Below are 17,536 nucleotides of genomic sequence, written 5' to 3' on the forward strand. Positions count from 1 at the left end.
CTTTCTAAAATGTTAGTTTTGCCATCCCCCACTGTGATGTACTGTCCTCCATACATAATCAGTGTGGGTGCGATTGTGCCATTTCTTTATTTTATTACATTATAGACTGCATGTTTGAAGAACCGAGGTTTGCTTACAATTTAGTAACAGTAATTAAGCTTTGTAATCCGGGCCGGTTCTATGATTTTTGGGGCCCTGGGCAGAAAGGGAATGTGTGAGGCCCCTCTAAATTGCAGAGACATGACGCATTCAAGGCTGTTTGCATCTGAATAGATGCCCCTGCGCCTGAAGCTGCAGCCCCTCCCTCTCAGTCACCTTCAAGCACCTCTTAACAGCTCATCAAGGGCTGAAGGTGTGATATCTGAGCTTTGGTACTGCATCGGAGTCTGTTACACCCGACCTCAACAGCATCCGAGTCAAGCAGGGAGGTGGGTGGAAGCTGTGCCGGGTTTAGGGTGGTGCGACCGGTGCCCGGTTAAAATTACGGACAAATGGCGTCCGTTAAAGAATCCTTCACGGACAACGGACAGACGGCCGAAATTACAGACTGTCCGTGAAATTTACGGACGGTTGGTCACCCTAATTTGTATCCATTTAACACGGCCTCTCTGTCTTGGTGTGACCGTGTTTAATTCGCGGTGCAGCACCGTTTACTTTGAAGTGTGTATATGTTTTCAGTGCGAGCACTATATAGTAAAACTTAACACCATACTGCAAAAGTGTATGCATGACATATCCCCGCCTGTTCTGGCATGTTAATTGTTTCACCTATCCTAAAGTGCAGCATCAAGCCACCAAACTGATGGGCACACATGCCACCCAGGGCCGGACTGGCCGTAGCGGGCATCGGGCATTTCCCTGGGAGGCTGGAAGGATGGGGTCGGATTTGCAGCAGTTTATGCCAGTTTTGTTACCGGGGGCTTGTTTTGCAGCAGTGCTGCAATATCGGACCCCAGTAAAAAAACAAAGCAGCAGCACTTCACACTTGCACACCCGCAGCCCCCACAGAGGCTGGTCTGACAAAACTGCTTAGGCTGCTTCGGGCTCCCCATCAGCCCTGATGCCACCTTTGACATGACACCTGAAGCCTGTAGCAAGCATAAAACATCTGACCATACCTTACCATGAGGCTTGTGCTGCTATCCCGTGCGCGCTGCTGGGATGGATTTACATCATTTTAAGAGCTGTTCAGTTTGTTTTATCACAAAATCATATTCATATTTTATGCACGGGGAGATTAAGTGATGTGTCCAGAATCACAAGATGTTCAGCCGCAGAGACTTGAACCCACCTCCCGAGTTCCAAAGCCCACAGCTCTGCCCCTTATCACATCTCCTTGCTTCATCCTCCAAAGCCCTTGGGACAGTTTTGCAGCCAGCAGCATGTGTTGTTTTATGTCTCCTTTGAAACCAAAACAAATGCCTGGCAAAGTCAAAGAACCGCTTTTTTTGTTAAAGCCATGCTGCGAGCTACTTACAATGCCACTTAGAATAATTTCAGCATCACTGGTCACAATCCAAAACACCACACTGCTACGTTCACACTAAATAATTGTAAACAAGCATTTACAATGCAATGGTCTCGGCAATATTATAGGTAGAGCTATTGGTATTGCTCATTATTTTTTTATCATTTTTGTATCCCTAAATAAATGGCATTGTCATTTCTATTGGCATTAGCTTTTTTTGCATATGTGATACCTATTGCATTAGCAGAGAGAGAGTGAGGTAGTGAAATAGAGAGTGAGGTAGTGAGAGAGAGTGAGGTAGATAGAGAGTGAGGTAGTGAGATAGAGAGTGAGGTAGATAGAGAGTGAGGTAGTGAGATAGAGAGAGTGAGGTAGTGAGGGAGAGGGATGTTGTGAGGTAGTGATATATAAGCATAGAGTGATGTTGTGATGTAGTGAGATAGAGAGAGAGGTAGTGAAAGAGAGAGTGAAAGTGAGTTAGTGAGATAGAAAGAGTGAGGTAGTGAGATAGAGAGTGATTGAGGTAGTGAGTGAGAGAGTGAAGTTGTGAGGGTGTGAGCTAGAGAGTGAGGTAGTGATGTTTTGAGAGAGAGAAGTTGTGAGATAGTGAGGTAGTGAGATAGAGTGGAGTAGTGAGGTAGAGAGAGTTATGTAGTGAGAGAGAGTGAGGTAGTGAAACAGTGATGTAGTGAGGGAGAGGGATGTTGTGAGGTAGTGAGATGTAAGCAGAGTGGTGTTGTGATGTAGTGAGATAGAGAGAGGTAGTGAAAGAGACAGTGAAAGTGAGTTAGTGAGATAGAAAGAGTGAGGTAGAGAGATAGAGAGTGAGTGATGTAGTGAGTTAGAGAGAGAGTGAAGTTGTGATATAGAGAGTGAGGGAGTGAGAGAGTGAGGTAGTGATCTTTTTAGAGAGAGAAGTAGTTGAAAGTGCATTTGCTCTGAGCTCATTCACGAATACAAATAAGTGTTACCGTACTTACATTTACTTTTTAATTGTGTTCTAAAGTGGAGAACATGGACTTCATTATATTTGTGCTGAAGAATCGCAGGGCTGTGGCTACGAGAATTGGCCGGGAATGCGGTCACTGGTTCGAATACAAAGATTGGCAGGGTACAGAGACTGGCTGGGTACAGAGACTGGTAGCGCTGAGATTGGCTGAGGGTGCAGGGACGTGCTGACTGGCTGGGTACTGCATCTACCGAGGCTGGCTGGGGGTACAGAGACTCTCTGGGGAGCAGAGGCTGACGCACGTCATCCTTCCAATGGCCAGGCGGCCACTCCCTCACCGGAGAGGTAAAATAGTGACTCTTCACTCCACAAGTATGGTGATCCGAACCATATAATAGTCGTCGATCTCGTGGGGGTCAATACATGTCTATATTATTAGCCTCGGTGTTCTGACATACCGCCAAAGCGCCGAGAAACAATGCTGAACCAGCGTCCAGCGCCCTCTCTTCCACTGGAGCACAAAGTACTGTAAAGTAACGTAGATGAAGGAGGCTACGCGTTCAGAAACGTGTCTCCCCTGAGAGTTCCATGGCACTAGACTAACACAGGCACTTAACATGTGCACTAGTCTGGAAGAGATTCGTTCACTTTCCAGCACCATGATAAGCGTGTAAGCTTTTAATTCTGTTAAGAACACTAGTGCTAAACCGATGGGAGTAAAACGGAAATAAGTGCCATATGAGATGAACTGCTGGTCAAGACAAATCCTACCAAAGCCGACTCAGCCTTCTATCCTAACAAGGTATGCAAGTTACATCGGAAAACAAGAACAGCTGATGTTTACAGCACTTGGAAACGCAGGATGTAGAATGGAGCGCTATCTGTAAACAATGTAATACTGCAAGCACCAACACCACAAGCTATGATGAATGCCAGCTGAGTACACAGATAATGCCGCCCGCCCACTGATCATTTAAAGCTCGAAACCGATGGGAGTAAAACGGAAATATGTGCCATATGAGATGAACTGCTGGTCAAGACTTAAGGATTCCCGAGCCCGGCGCCGCACGCAACGCCCTCGGAGCTTCGCGTGAATGCTAAACAAGGCAAGAACAGCTGATGTTTACAGCACTTGGAAACGCAGGATGTAGAATGGAGCGCTATCTGTAAACAATGTAATACTGCAAGCACCAACACCACAAGCTATGATGAATGCCAGCTGAGTACACAGATAATGCCGCCCGCCCTCTGATCATTTAAAGCTCGAAACCGATGGGAGTAAAACGGAAATATGTGCCATATGAGATGAACTGCTGGTCAAGACTTAAGGATTCCCGAGCCCGGCGCCGCACGCAACGCCCTCGGAGCTTCGCGTGAATGCTAAACAAGGCCGGGTGAGATTACTAGCTGTAAGGGGCCCCACCTACAGAGAGAGTCTAACAAGGGGGAAAGGCGTCCAAGGCACGGTGCGGATCCCTGCTCATCGAAGGGCAGCGCCGCCAACTATACTCACAACAGCACGAAGATCCTCACGGCCAGAGGACAGCAAAACAATGGCGGATGGAAGCTCCGAAACTTTTTCGGATTCGGGGGCGTGTTCCTGCTGTTCTAAAAGGGCGTGGCTAAAAAGTGGAAAGAACAGCAAGGAACACGCCCCCGAATCTGAAAAAGACGGAGCCTATTTGGAGGGACGGCTCTCTCCTCCAATGGCGGGCCTCCGTTTAGGACTTGGGGGGTGAGGATGACTTCAGCACCACCTACAGCACAAGGCTTGTCTGGCTAGAAGAGGAGGAAACTGATTTTTGGGCTGTGCTTGATTGCCAGGGGTATGGGGGTTAGAGGCGGGCAAAAGGGAACCTAGATGCATGGTTAGATCAACCTACTTGCTGAGGGGATTGGTTACAAGAATGTGTATGCAGAAAAAGTTACCATGTATGCTAATAGTTCTATTGCAGCTGCAAGTTCTATGTTATCATGTGATGAGGGAATATATTTTGCCTTTCGCTTGTTGCAATGGCTTGATTTTCTTTATAAAATGGAAATAAAGCATTTTTTTAGTATAAAGTTACGACAAACATCTGATTAACAAAGCCTTTCATTTGCCCATTTCAATTTAATGACCAGCAGGTTAGTTTGGGAGATGCTGTTGCACTTAAAGCGATTTGAAGGAATGTACTGTATAGTGAAGTATATAATCAGATATAACTGCTTATTGCTATACTGCAAGCTTTACACTTTTGTTTCCAAAGTAGTGCAAGATAGTATACTTTTCATCAATCTAATGCACAAATTAACAATTTTGAACACATCAGCGGGTCTTTTGCACCCATTCGAGGCCGCTATATCATGAGCCAATACTCAGTTGTGAGCTGGTCCTTGAACAGACTCTTAAGAATTCCAAAGACCAAATTCTACACAGAACTTCAGCACAGCTTTTTATTTAAATATGATGCAAAATCTTCATGGCAATACTTGCATGTGGCAATAAAAGCTGGCTCTTGCAGGCACTAGGGGTCTTTGAAAGTTTAGTTTGTGACCACATAGCTTCCAATGTGAGAGCCTCAGGAAAACCTACAAAGATTTTTGGGAAGGTTAAAATATTTTATGAGTGCTTGTCAAATAGCACCAGATCCGGCAATAAGACTGACTTACCCTGTGGCCACAGATTGTTATACGATTTCTGTGGAACCACGGAAGAAAAGTGTGGTAGTCTGTTATTGTACTAGGAGTTTGGTGCCTTGATATTCCAAGTGTAAAACTGCTGATCACCATAGGGTAGTGTAATACTACTGTTTATACCTCAGCTTTACCACGTGAGACCAATGTTTATTATCATTTGACATGAATGTTTCCACAACTCTATGCAATGCTTCATTATCTAAAGTGTTCAAATGAGCAGTGCTGATCAACTTTTGTGCAAAAAAAACCTTTGCATCAAAATTTGATACAAATGCTACAGCATAATAACTTACTTCCCAAACCACTAGGCCCTAGGACTCTAAAACGTTTTGTTAGTTCATTAAAGGGCCGTGCTAGACACCTCGGTACTGTGTTTGCTTCACACCAGTTCTGGATGGGTAGACAGTTGCACTTCCCTTTGTGACCAGTTGCTCTTGAGGGCCTGTATTTACACCTTGAAAAATTAAACATGCTTCTCTGTTGTCCATGCTATATTAAAAAAAGAAGCAGGAAAAGGCGATACCCTGAAAGTAATTTATTTTCCTTTGTTTGATGCTTTCAACTACAACTCTTGTTCTTATTTTAGAAATTATGAACACAGAGGGCGGAGAATAAGAAAACTACATTCTTTATGAGTATAAAGAGACTATTTGCCATTTATATTCTTCCATAATCTCTGCCCCTTTAAAAATCAATGTTGGCATAAGATTGCAGCGAGACGTTAGAACCAATCACTCTTTGACTATGTACATGCCTGTTTCATGAACCCACAAGTTGTGACGCATACTCTGATATTGCAGTGTTGTGTGCTGGTCGCAACAGGTAATATACACATAGCCCCACATGTCTTGATCTGAGCCCCAATTATAGTTATAGACGCAATTGCAGTGCACCTTATAGTTGTGTTGATTTTGTATGTACTCTTATTTATTGTGTGAGCACAAAACTTATGCCAGGGAGCAGGTGTGCCACAATTGTGTATCCAATGAGACCGCTCCTCCTGCTTTAGAAATAGGTACCCAATACAACTTCCCGGTACTCTGTTAAGCAGCTAAATATTAACTATGAATTATTTAGCTGCTGGAACAGTATCATGATATTTCTCTAAATTGGTGCTTTAGTTTTAGACAACAAAGGTCAGAAACAAAACTAGGCAACCTTTGACTGCTATTTCTGAGCTGTACTGTCTGAAAAAAATGTAGTAACTGACATAAATATGGGGTAAATAGGGTTTCTTTATTGACTGCAGGCCCACAGAGGCAGGTGCTCGCTCTGCGGTGCAGCACAAAAGCTTGCGCAAGACTATGTTAAACTCAACAGAAATAAAAAAAATGCATATATACACTTGATAAAACAAAAGGTACGCCTGTTTCATTCTGCACATCCCAATTGTGTCTTCAAAACTGTATGTAGCCTGTGTAACATTACACACGGACACATTCATTTTTTGTTTATTTTAGGCACTTGGAGGTTAACTGATTAAGTCATCAGGCCTTAAAAGAGAGGTGCGCTTGTTTGGCATGATTCTAAAATCTGTGAGGCCTTTCTCAACAGCGTCTGTGAACACTCCCTGCTTTGATAGGAAACTCAGGGCATGGCCTCAGGATGCCGCCGAACTGGAGATGAAAATGCATCTCTTCGCATAACAAAGGGACAATTAGCATCGCAAGAGACCCGCGTTCTCTTAACTCTGCTGGGGGATGGGCCCTGCCTCTAACACCTTTCTACAGAGAAGCAGCGTAGGATGCAGGTGTGCAAACAGAGGCTGTCTCTGTAAAGCTTCAATCTACGAGCAGTCATACAAGTGCAACTGTTAAGCGATGCATGATTTTAAAGGCGCAGCTAAGTTTTGTGTGGAAATTGTTTCATTTGTAAATACTACAGCTCCGTTTCGAGCTTGCGCAGGCTGAAAGGCTTACAGATCTCTCTGATCTCTTCACCATCTGAACGTTTGGAGTTACTGTGCTCAGTTTTGTAAGCTGTTCACGTCTTCAGTAGTGTGCACTATAAAAGGGGATATGAGAGGAAACAAAATCTGAATGCTAAACAAGGCCGGGTGAGATTACTAGCTGTAAGGGGCCCCACCTACAGAGAGAGTCTAACAAGGGGGAAAGGCGTCCAAGGCACGAAGGGCAGCGCCGCCAACTATACTCACAACAGCACGAAGATCCTCACGGCCAGAGGACAGCAAAACAATGGCGGATGGAAGCTCCGAAACTTTTTCGGATTCGGGGGCGTGTTCCTGCTGTTCAAAAGGGCGTGGCTAAAAAGTGGAAAGAACAGCAAGGAACACGCCCCCGAATCTGAAAAAGACAGAGCCTATTTGGAGGGACGGCTCTCTCCTCCAATGGCGGGCCTCCGTTTAGGAAGCCAGCCAATGGAGGAGAGGCAAAAAGAGAGGCGGGCTAAGGAGCCACTCTAGGAAACATTAAATCTCGACTTCCGGTTCTGCCTTCGGCAGACCGGTAATCCTCGACCTAAAAAGGGTGTGGTCTTTGCTTAAAAACAAGGTTACACAGCTAGTGGAAATTGGCAAAGCTAGCATTTGCAGAGGCAACACCTATTGGCGTTGCCAATGCTTGTTATTTGTATATTGCTGCTGGGAATGATATTGTAATATTTTGTGTGAATTGTGTTTCCTCCTCTACCAGTTCCTTCAGAGCCGCTGTTGTGTAAGTTTGCTGATGGAGGGCAGAAGAAGCGACAGAATCAGAACAAATATGTCCAGAATGGTAGAGCGTGGCCTAGAGAGGGCGAGGTGAGACTTGTAAGTCCTTTTATTAATGCTTCCGGGTGGGGGTGTATTCATGAACGATTCGGAACATGAATCCGGTCACAGTGTTTTTGTATGGTCTCATTACAGATATGGGTGGGTGTAAACTATATGGGTTTATCAAACACTGTTAAGAAGGCTTTGAACTACGAAAAACAGTTAACGCTGAGTACACATGAAATGTACTTTATGGACATGAGTCACATTTTCTGTGGTCTCGAGAAATCTAGGTGCTAGCGGTAACACAAACGCACTTAAATGTAGCCAGTTGTTTTGGACTTTTTATTATTAAATGAGCAAGCTAAATGCTTCTGATGTCATTATTTATATCTTATACTTCGAATCGGAGGGCCCCGGCAAATTTCATTTGCAGATGAATAAATGTTATTTCACAATGCTATAAGGGAGATCTGTATTGTACTGTTGTTGCCTCTGTAAGTCACAAGTAAGTTGTTCTCGTATTATAACATCTTTTAAGTGCCAAATTCTCGTTCTTTAAGGTGTAGGGTTGTGTATTGTACCTATAAAATGTAGAGCTAGACATTTAATAACCATAGGTTATCGCATGTCTGTGTTTGGGTCTTCTTGCTCTCCTTGTTACTGTGGCACCTTTTACCACATCTGGGCCTGTGGACCCTGTTTCTCTAGCTGCTGCCCCATTCAGTGTGTTTCGGTTCACAGCTCCTCTTAAAGTGCATGTGGCTGCTGTCCCTCCTCCTGTGCTTATGGTCACCTGCAGCTGGATATGAGGACCACTTATTATACCTTGGCTTACCTCCAGTAGGGGGAGTGAGGATATTTAGAGGACCTTTGGCAGCAAGATAGCCTTGAATAGTAGGCCCTGGAGTGAGATCATGCACAAGATCTGGAAACACGAGCAAGTACCTCTGTCAGAAGGGAACCAGGCGTAAGAGAATGGGCCGACAAAAGCTGTCTGTCGGCAGAATGCTCTGTGGGCGGTTGCTTATGTGGGATGACTAAGAAATCTGCATTCAGACCTTTGATGGACCACGCAGCTGCTGTTGCTGAGCTCTCTGACCTAGCTCAGGCCAGGGGTGGGCCAGCGTAGGAAGCCCAGCCCAGGAAATGTCTGTGTCCTTACTCACATTTACAGTGCGCTGAATAAGGAAGTATAGAATGTATTTATACTCCAGCTCGTTAGCTTAAACCCGCCTGCAGTTATTTTGAACCGTAATCCAAACAGATGAGTATTACGGAGTACAAGAGAAATTGGAGGCTGAGAGAGGAGGCTAAGAATGCAGACTCATCAGTCTGACTTGTGGCACATAGAATAATTAAGATGGCCGTAAATTGTTTCCACTTACATTATAGCAAAGCCTTCCAAACAGGTGCCAGTGGTTTTCCTACAAGCAAATAGACTGCCTGCAGGAATTAGACTATTAAACTGTACTAAGAACAAAGGATCTTGGTAAACCGTGATCGCGTTGCACATTGATACTTGACCAACAGTAAGACGCATGGAACGCGTCTACGAGACTCTTAGTAAGGCCTTCAGAAGTAACATTGCAGGTGGTTGCAAAGGAGATCATTCCCTTTTCACAGAGAGGTGTAATATCAACCAAAGTACTTCTGCCACTGGGTTTAGGCAGAAAAAAAGTTTGAAGATTGGTCAATGATTTAATTCTTATAACTGTTGAATCTTGCTATGAGGCATAGGGACATGGTGGTAGTCTTAGGCGGTAGAGAAAGGGACGTCCACTACAAGGTTATATAGTATAGGGGTAGCCTGATGAACCAAAACTTATCAAATCATCTTTTATGGCAGAGAAAATGGCCAATGGCTTGTTTGGTCTCAAATAGAAAGGAGCAAGGTAAACAGAAGAAGCTGTGATCCATTACCACTAGCAGTATCTCGGTTTCAGGTGGGATGTCTCTGAAACAGTAACTAGAGAAAACCGACTACAGGGAACCGAAATGCAGTAGGATAATCACTGCAGATCCTCTAAGAGGAGACTTGAGGATCTACAATTGCTGGATTAAAAAATATTAAAATGTTGTAAATGCAAATACTTTCAGATAAGAATAGTATAGCAGTGGATATTATGAAATGTATTTTCGAAGAGGAAATAAAATTAAGCTGGATTGTCTCCGAAGGTTCAGGTAAAATAAATAAACGGAAATGGTGAGGTTTGCATAAAATGGCTTCTGTTTTTTTCCTTTAGTTTCCCAAAGTGCACTAAGTTTATTTGTTTTAAAACTATAAGGAAATTAAAAGTATTGAAGCCTTCAATGCTTTTCACAACATTAACGTAGACTCGAACTCATACACTCTACATTACTAATATCACTACAGATTTACACCAACAGTCAACTGTTAGTGTCTGCCATTCTTTCCAGGGTTCAAAAGGCACAGAGCCCTCGAATTCTACTTTGACCAAACGAGATTACACTTTACCAGACCTTTTGTCTCACAAGCTGTTTCTTGACACTGCGTAGCCACAGAGCCCTCCCGTGGTTGTTGCATTGTCTCAAGCCTACCGTACTCCCAAGGCATTGGAGGACACATTTTCCTCGAAGGAGGTAAGGAATGTGATACCATAGCCAAGATATTATCTCCGGCTTTTTAAATTTAACCAGGTATAAGATCTTGTGGCAGGGGCTGTTTACCGCCTGCAGCAGATACTATGAGGTCTCCATGTTGTGCTTGTGGTTCAGGCGTGGGTCTGCTCCTCCCTGTTATGCGTACATGTACATTAACGTTGAGGCCACTCATGCTGCTCTGCAGCACAGTCAACGAAGGTCGCGTTACCAGCTCTTGGAGACAGTTTTTTGCGACTTGGAGTTGTCTAAAGGTACTTGCTAAACTGTTCTTTTTTTTTTTACCTGCTGCCCGACCTCACCCACCAAGTAAATTGTGCTACGGCTGCTTAGTACCATGTGAGATGGATGCAGCTAAGTCATTTGCGGCACCCAAGGCTTTGCGTCAGGTCTTCTACTCTGTTGAATTACCTCCTGTGTAGATGTTCCAACCATATGGCCTTCTGACTAAACGAGCCAGTGTACCCCTCTTCTCCCTCTGAAAATACAATGTTTAGAGCACTGGTTTGTGAACTACGAAATCACACAATTTGTTATGAATGTAGTTTACATGGAGCTAGCAGTACATCTCACGAAAGAAATAGATAAAGCGCGTGCTATTATGGTAGACGTTTCAGCTGTGTGCAATTAGAAATCAGTGTTTGACAAAGGTTGGAAATGTGAGTTTATTTAAATTATTCTGTACATTTATCGTCACCTTCTGTATAAGAGAGTGAAGTGACTGCTGAGCTACAATACGGTTGGATATTAAATTTAAGAACAATTTAAACGATATTTATCAGAACAGATTATTTTAAAAAATGTGTCAGATTTCTCGAAGTATTTTTTATTTTTCATTCTTTCTAGGCTGGGATGACATTGACCTATGATCCGACGACAGCTGCCTTGCAAAATGGGTATGTCAGAAGGTGATATTCTAAAACTAAAAACTAAATCTTTTAGTTTGTAGTATGTAGCCTTGTAGTTTTGAACATTCTTGTTGCAGTGTATTTCAAATAACCTTTGTTTTTTTTAATACAGGTTTTATCCTTCACCATACAGTATTGCAACAAACCGAATGATCACACAGACATCTATTACGCCATACATTGCTTCACCAGTTTCAACATACCAGGTTTGTACAGTACATTCTCAGGCACCAAAAAGTAATTGGGATTTTAATGTATTTGGAATTGCTCTACAACTTGTATACATAAATTGCTTTTGGGTATCCTATGTAAATTTAACTGTCATTTATGTAGCATGGACTGCCCAAGAATAAGCAGTAGAGCATTTAACAAGGAGGAAAAAGCAAATGCTTGTAATCAAATATGTAGAATCAAACCAGTATTACAAATTTACATCACCCTTATAGAGAAATAATTGTATCGCAATAAAAATGAAATACTTATTGAGACAAAACAGACAGAGGATATGTCTACATAAAATAGGATATTAGTGCACAGATAATGTAACACTTTAATGTAGACATGTACATAAAAAGGGCCAATAAAGGCGCACGGGGCATGCGGAAAGAATATTGAAATGTACTACAGTAGGATTTCACAAGGTGAGATAACCTAAGACTAGTGTACATGTTGCAGGTAGAGAATGAGTACAGTTCCAAAAATAAGTATTAGTGTTGTAAGTGTCTGGTGAGTTAGTCATAACAGCAAGATAAAGATAATATAGTAAGAGATTAGGGGTCATATGTATCAAAATGTTCTTTTGCGATTCTCAAATAGCGTTTTTTTGCGAATCGCTATTTGAGAATCGCAAAACGCTATGTATGTAGAATTTGCAAGTTAAATTGCGAATCCTACATATTCCTTCATTGTGAATCGCAAATTGCGATTCGCAATGAAGGAATACTTCCCCATTCATTCCTATGGGCCTGGAGGCCCATAGGAATGAATGGGAAGACCTTCTCAATTTGCGATTCTCAATTGTTGTGAGCACTGCACAATAACATGCGATAGGTGGGTCCTACAGATATTCCAAATATGCTATGCCTTGCCATTCCTTTCAGCCCCGCCAAGCATTCGCCTACATCTGAGCTGCTCTCTGATATCCATTTGTTCATTTTGCTGTAGGAAGTCCCGGATCTTTTGGAGGAAGGACACATGGAGAGTGTCCTAGCCTCTGGTATTTAAACTGCGTGTCACTGCTGCAATTTCCTGTTGCTGTAGAAGGGCAGAAAATGTGGCCATATTATTGATCATCGACCCCTCAACTTCTCCCTGATGGAGGACAAATTCGAGATTCATACTCTACCCCAGTTTCTTTCTGCTCTGGATCCTGGAGACAGGATGATGGAATTGGACTTGTAGGATGCCTATTTCCACGTCCCAGACCTGAAGGCCTACAGACACTACCTGCCGTTCAATATAGGCCTTTTTATTTTGCTGTGCTCCCTTTTCCCCTCACTAGTTCCCCTAGGGGGTTCATAAAGATGATGGCGGTGATTTAAGCTTACCTGCTGCGATCCGGGCTAATAGTCTTCCCCTACCTCATTGAGTGGCTGTTGAAGGCAGGCTCATCAGTTAGCAGTAGACAACTGTCGGATATCGGCAAACCTCTGTACCTCTTTGGGGTCTAACGTTGAGTATGCTGAAGTCACACCGGACTTCATTGAAGAGGTTCCCTTTCATCGGATTGGATTTCATGGATGCGGTGCATAACCAAGCTTACCCTCCGAAATGAGTCCAGGACTTTCAGGCTATGATGCCAATGTTTCAGTATCAGTCCTGGGTCACACTGAGGATGGCTCTGAGCCTTCTGGATCTATTGACCATCAGCATTCTGCTTGTCTATCATGCCAGATGGTAGATGCTAACTCCCCAGTACAGCAGCAGTTCCTGTCACTGCAGGGCTGGGAAGGTCATCTCAGAGAGGTGGCAATGAAGGGACTTCGGTGTCCAGCCGAGGCCTTCCTTCACATCAACCTACTAAAACTTTCTCTGCCATTCATTTAAAGAGGCTGGCGCAGGTCCTCACAGACAACACCACCACTATGTGGTATTGTAACTATCAGAATGAAGTGGGGTTCTATACTTTCTCCCAAGAGGCCCTATGCCTCTGGCCGAATCATTAAGGCATCACCCTTTAGGTACACCACCTAACAGGATCGTTATACACCTAGGCGGATGTACTCAGCCTGCGACGCTTAGAGGATCACGAATGGCAGCTGCAACTGGAGATCGCAAGACGTCTTCCAACGATAGGGAGAGCCCTGGCTCGATCTCTTCAACTTAATCAAGAATGTACAATGTCAACACTTTGTGTGTTGGAGTTTCCAAGAAGGCTCCCTTTTGGAGGGGCATTCTGCTTAGAGTGGAGCTTGGGACTACCTGTATGCCTTTCTACCACTATATGTCCTGCACTGAGTTCTAAAGAAGATCAAAAATAACCAAGTCCTTCTAGTAATCTTGGATTGGGTCAGGATGCTGACAACCTCTGGACATGAGCATCTGTCCTCCAATCAGGCTTCCGTTTTGGGATTACCTTTCTGTTGCAGCAACAGGGCAGGGTCATGCACCTGTGTCTGCGCAATATATAATGCAATGCATGGAGAATGGAAGGGATGGTGAACATAGTCCGCTCCAGATGATGAATGTAGTGGATGTGTTTCTTTCAGCCAGGCATCCTTCTGCCTTATGAGGACTCTGGGACAACTTTTTAGCTTGTGGTACCACCCACAGTTCGGACCCACTACAAGCCAATTTGTAGTATCTGTAACTGTTCATTCTGTTTTTGCCCAGCAAGGACTTGGAATGGACACTGTTAAAGGTTACGTTTTGGCCATCTTGTATTTGCTGGATCAACTGTCCTTGTTCGAATCACCTGTTGTGATGTATTGTCTTAAAGGTTTGCTTAATTTGATCCCTTTAAAACTGTTTGTGATGCCATAGTGTGAATTTCACTTGGTGCTTACTTCTCTGATGTATACTTGCTTTGAACCCCTTAAAGGCTTCTGCTGACCCTAAACCTCAGTCAGTTTCATCGGTTTGTTGCATGAGTTGAGTTCCCTTACAGTATCTTGTTTATGGACAAGCTGGTGTTAAGGACCAAAGTGGCTTTTCCCCTGAAGATTGTATACTTATTTCACATTCTCCAATCCATCCGTCGTCTGAGATTCTTTGCCCACCCTTCAAAAGATGAGAATAGACTCCATTAGCCATAACCCAACAGAGAGCCCAGGTTTTATATTGATTGTACCAAAGACAATTGGATTGACAATCCACTTTTTGTGGAGTTTTTTTGTGGTCAAAGAAAGACAAAGCAATGCAAAATCAGACTTTGTCCAGATGATTAGTCCTCTGTTCTAAAACCTGTTACATGATACCAAAGAAGGAGCCTCCAGAAGGGTTCAGAGCCTATTCCTCCATGGTTAAGGCTGCTACTACTGCGTTAGGACACGGGGTACCTATGATGGATATCTGTCAGGTTGCAACATGGGCATCCATACACACATTGACAAATCACTACTGCCTCAATAGCTGGGTCTGAGGAGAAGAGCATTTGGCTGTTCGGTCCTGCAGGTCTTTTCGGTCAGTCCATAGAGGTACTGCTTTGGTATCTGTTCTAATAGACAAGTTACTTACCCTCATCTATGCTCTCTCTGGTGGATACACTATTTAACCGCATATTCCTCACACCGTTCCACCTCCCCGATCTATGGAATGGACTATTTTCCTTCCAAAAAGGCCCCAAATTGGAGATCTTCAAACTGGCACAAATTATTACTGTTGGGCTTTGCGTCCTGGGACCCGGACGATGTCCAGAAAGAAACTAACATCAGCACACCTGGGTTGCAGTTGTATAGGGTTCCAGCCATTAGTCGAGCAGAGGACATGGAGCCACACAGTGCCACTTATAGGCACATAGGGACTGTCGCTTCCTCCTCGAGTGATCGCTCCCCTGCCTGCGCTCTCTGTGCAACGTGGTATCGTTATTTCAAAGCTGCACTGTTTGGCGATTTTAAAGCGTGTGCATTTCTTTGCCGACAACATCTCCGCTACGACCACACCACAGATTCCCGACCCCAACCACCTACAATGCATCCTTCTCAACACCCGCTCGGTCCACAGGCACACCATTGACCTATGGAACCTACTAGACACCATCTCTCCAGACGTCGCCTTCCTAACAGAAACATGGATGAACGCTTCCTCCGCCCCAGACATCACCATTGCCATCCCTGAAGAATATAAGATCACACGCAAGGACCGTACCAGCCACACAGGAGGAGGCATCGCCATCGTCCATAAGAAATCTATCCGCATCTCAACCAGCTCTGACGCCAACCTCGCCAACTCCGAACACCTTCACTTCCAGATCCACATCGACCCCAAGACCACACTCAGAGGCACCCTCCTCTACAGACCACCAGGACCCCGCGCAAAATTCAGTGAAGACATCACGGACTTCATCACTCCACACGCGCTCCCCTCCAAAGACTACATCCTTCTGGGAGACCTCAACTTTCACCTTGAAAAGACCAACGACCGCAACTCCACCACCCTGCTGGACAACCTCGCCAACCTCGGACTTAAACAACTAGTCACTTCCCCCACCCACATCGCAGGGCACACACTCGACCCCATCTTCACCTCCAGCAACCATGTCTCCTTCAGCCACACTACGGATCTCCTCTGGACTGACCACAGCTGCGTTCACTTCACCTACAACAAGCCAAAACCCACCAACCACCTCCAACCAACTCTGCAAAGAAACTGGAACAAAATCACCACCGACCAGATCTCCGCATCGCTCCATCTAAACACCCCAGCCCACTCTTCTAACCCAAACCAAGCCGCCGCCAACTTCACCCTATGGCTATCCAACACCGCCGACACCCTAGCACCACTGAAAAAACGTCAAAGCAAACCTGTCAGCAAGAAGGCCTCATGGTTCAACGATGATCTTAAGAAGTCCAAGAAACTCTGCCGCTCCCTTGAAAAGGCCTGGAAAAAAGACCCATCCACTAGCACCAAGGACGCCTTCAAAAACGCCACCCGCACACACCACCAACTAATCCGAAAGGCCAAGAAAACAGCATTCAAGGATCGACTTGACAACAACGCCCACAACAGCAAGGAACTTTTCAACATCGTCAAAGAATTCTCCAACCCCTCAGCCGACTCCAACGACATCACCCCCTCTCAAGCCCTCTGCGACTCCCTAGCCTCATTCTTCCACAACAAGATTGCAGACATTCACAACAGCTTCGACAACCAACCCGGAGACCAACCCACCCAACCATTTGCTGAACATTCTCCCCCCGTAAACACCCTCAACGACTGGAACCCAATCTCCACTGAGGACACAATCCGCCTGATGAATTCCATCCACTCAGGATCCCCCACAGACCCATGTCCTCACCACATCTTCAACAAAGCAGACTCCGTCATAGCACCGCACCTCCGAGACGTCATCAACTGCTCCTTCAACTCCGCCACCTTCCCGGAAAACTGGAAACACGCTGAACTCACCGCCCTTCTGAAAAAACCCACAGCGGACCCCACCGAACTCAAAAACTACCGCCCCATTTCGCTCCTTCCATTCCCGGCCAAAGTCATCGAGAAAGCCGTCAACAACCAGCTCGCCGCCTTCCTCGAAGCCAACAAATCCCTCGACTCCTCACAATCTGGCTTCCGAGCAAAACACAGCACTGAGACCGCCCTAATCGCAGCAACAGACGACATTCGAACTCTATTGGACAATGGAGACACAGTCGCCCTCATCCTCCTCGACCTCTCTGCAGCATTCGACACAGTCTGCCACAGCACCCTGTTACAACGCCTCAATAACATCGGAATACAAGGAAAAGCACTTGAATGGATCACCTCTTTCCTCTCCGGAAGAACCCAGAGAGTCCGCCTCCCACCATTCAAGTCCGAGGCCACTGAAGTCATCTGTGGCGTACCACAAGGACCATCACTCAGCCCCACCCTCTTCAACGTCTACATGAGCCCCCTCGCGGCCATCGCCCGCCAACACAACCTCAACATCTCTTACGCGGATGACACTCAACTAATCCTTTCTCTCACCAATGACCCCAGCACCGCCAAAACTAACCTACACGAAGGAATGAAAGAAGTTGCCGAATGGATGAAACAAAGCCGTC

The 17,536-nt window shown here is 44.9% G+C and overlaps 1 protein-coding gene across 9 annotated transcripts in view; it reads left to right on the forward strand.

Annotated features, from left to right (window-relative positions):
- Window positions 1–17,536, forward strand: part of RBMS1 (RNA binding motif single stranded interacting protein 1) — a 592,904-nt gene that overhangs the window by 526,983 nt on the left and 48,385 nt on the right. For 3 of the 9 annotated variants that reach the window (XM_085645453.1, XM_085645457.1, XM_085645461.1), the window contains exons 7-9: window positions 7,748–7,863; window positions 11,275–11,336; window positions 11,449–11,542. In XM_085645453.1, coding sequence (XP_085501579.1) covers window positions 7,748–7,863; window positions 11,275–11,336; window positions 11,449–11,542 — 272 coding nt within the window. The remainder of the gene's footprint in view (window positions 1–7,747; window positions 7,864–11,274; window positions 11,337–11,448; window positions 11,543–17,536) is intronic. The other 6 variants (XM_085645456.1, XM_085645460.1, XM_085645455.1 and 3 more) reach the window with 3 other exon arrangements.

This window comes from Triturus cristatus, chromosome 3_1 (genome assembly GCF_964204655.1).
Source record: "Triturus cristatus chromosome 3_1, aTriCri1.1, whole genome shotgun sequence".
Lineage (NCBI taxonomy): Eukaryota > Metazoa > Chordata > Amphibia > Caudata > Salamandridae > Triturus > Triturus cristatus.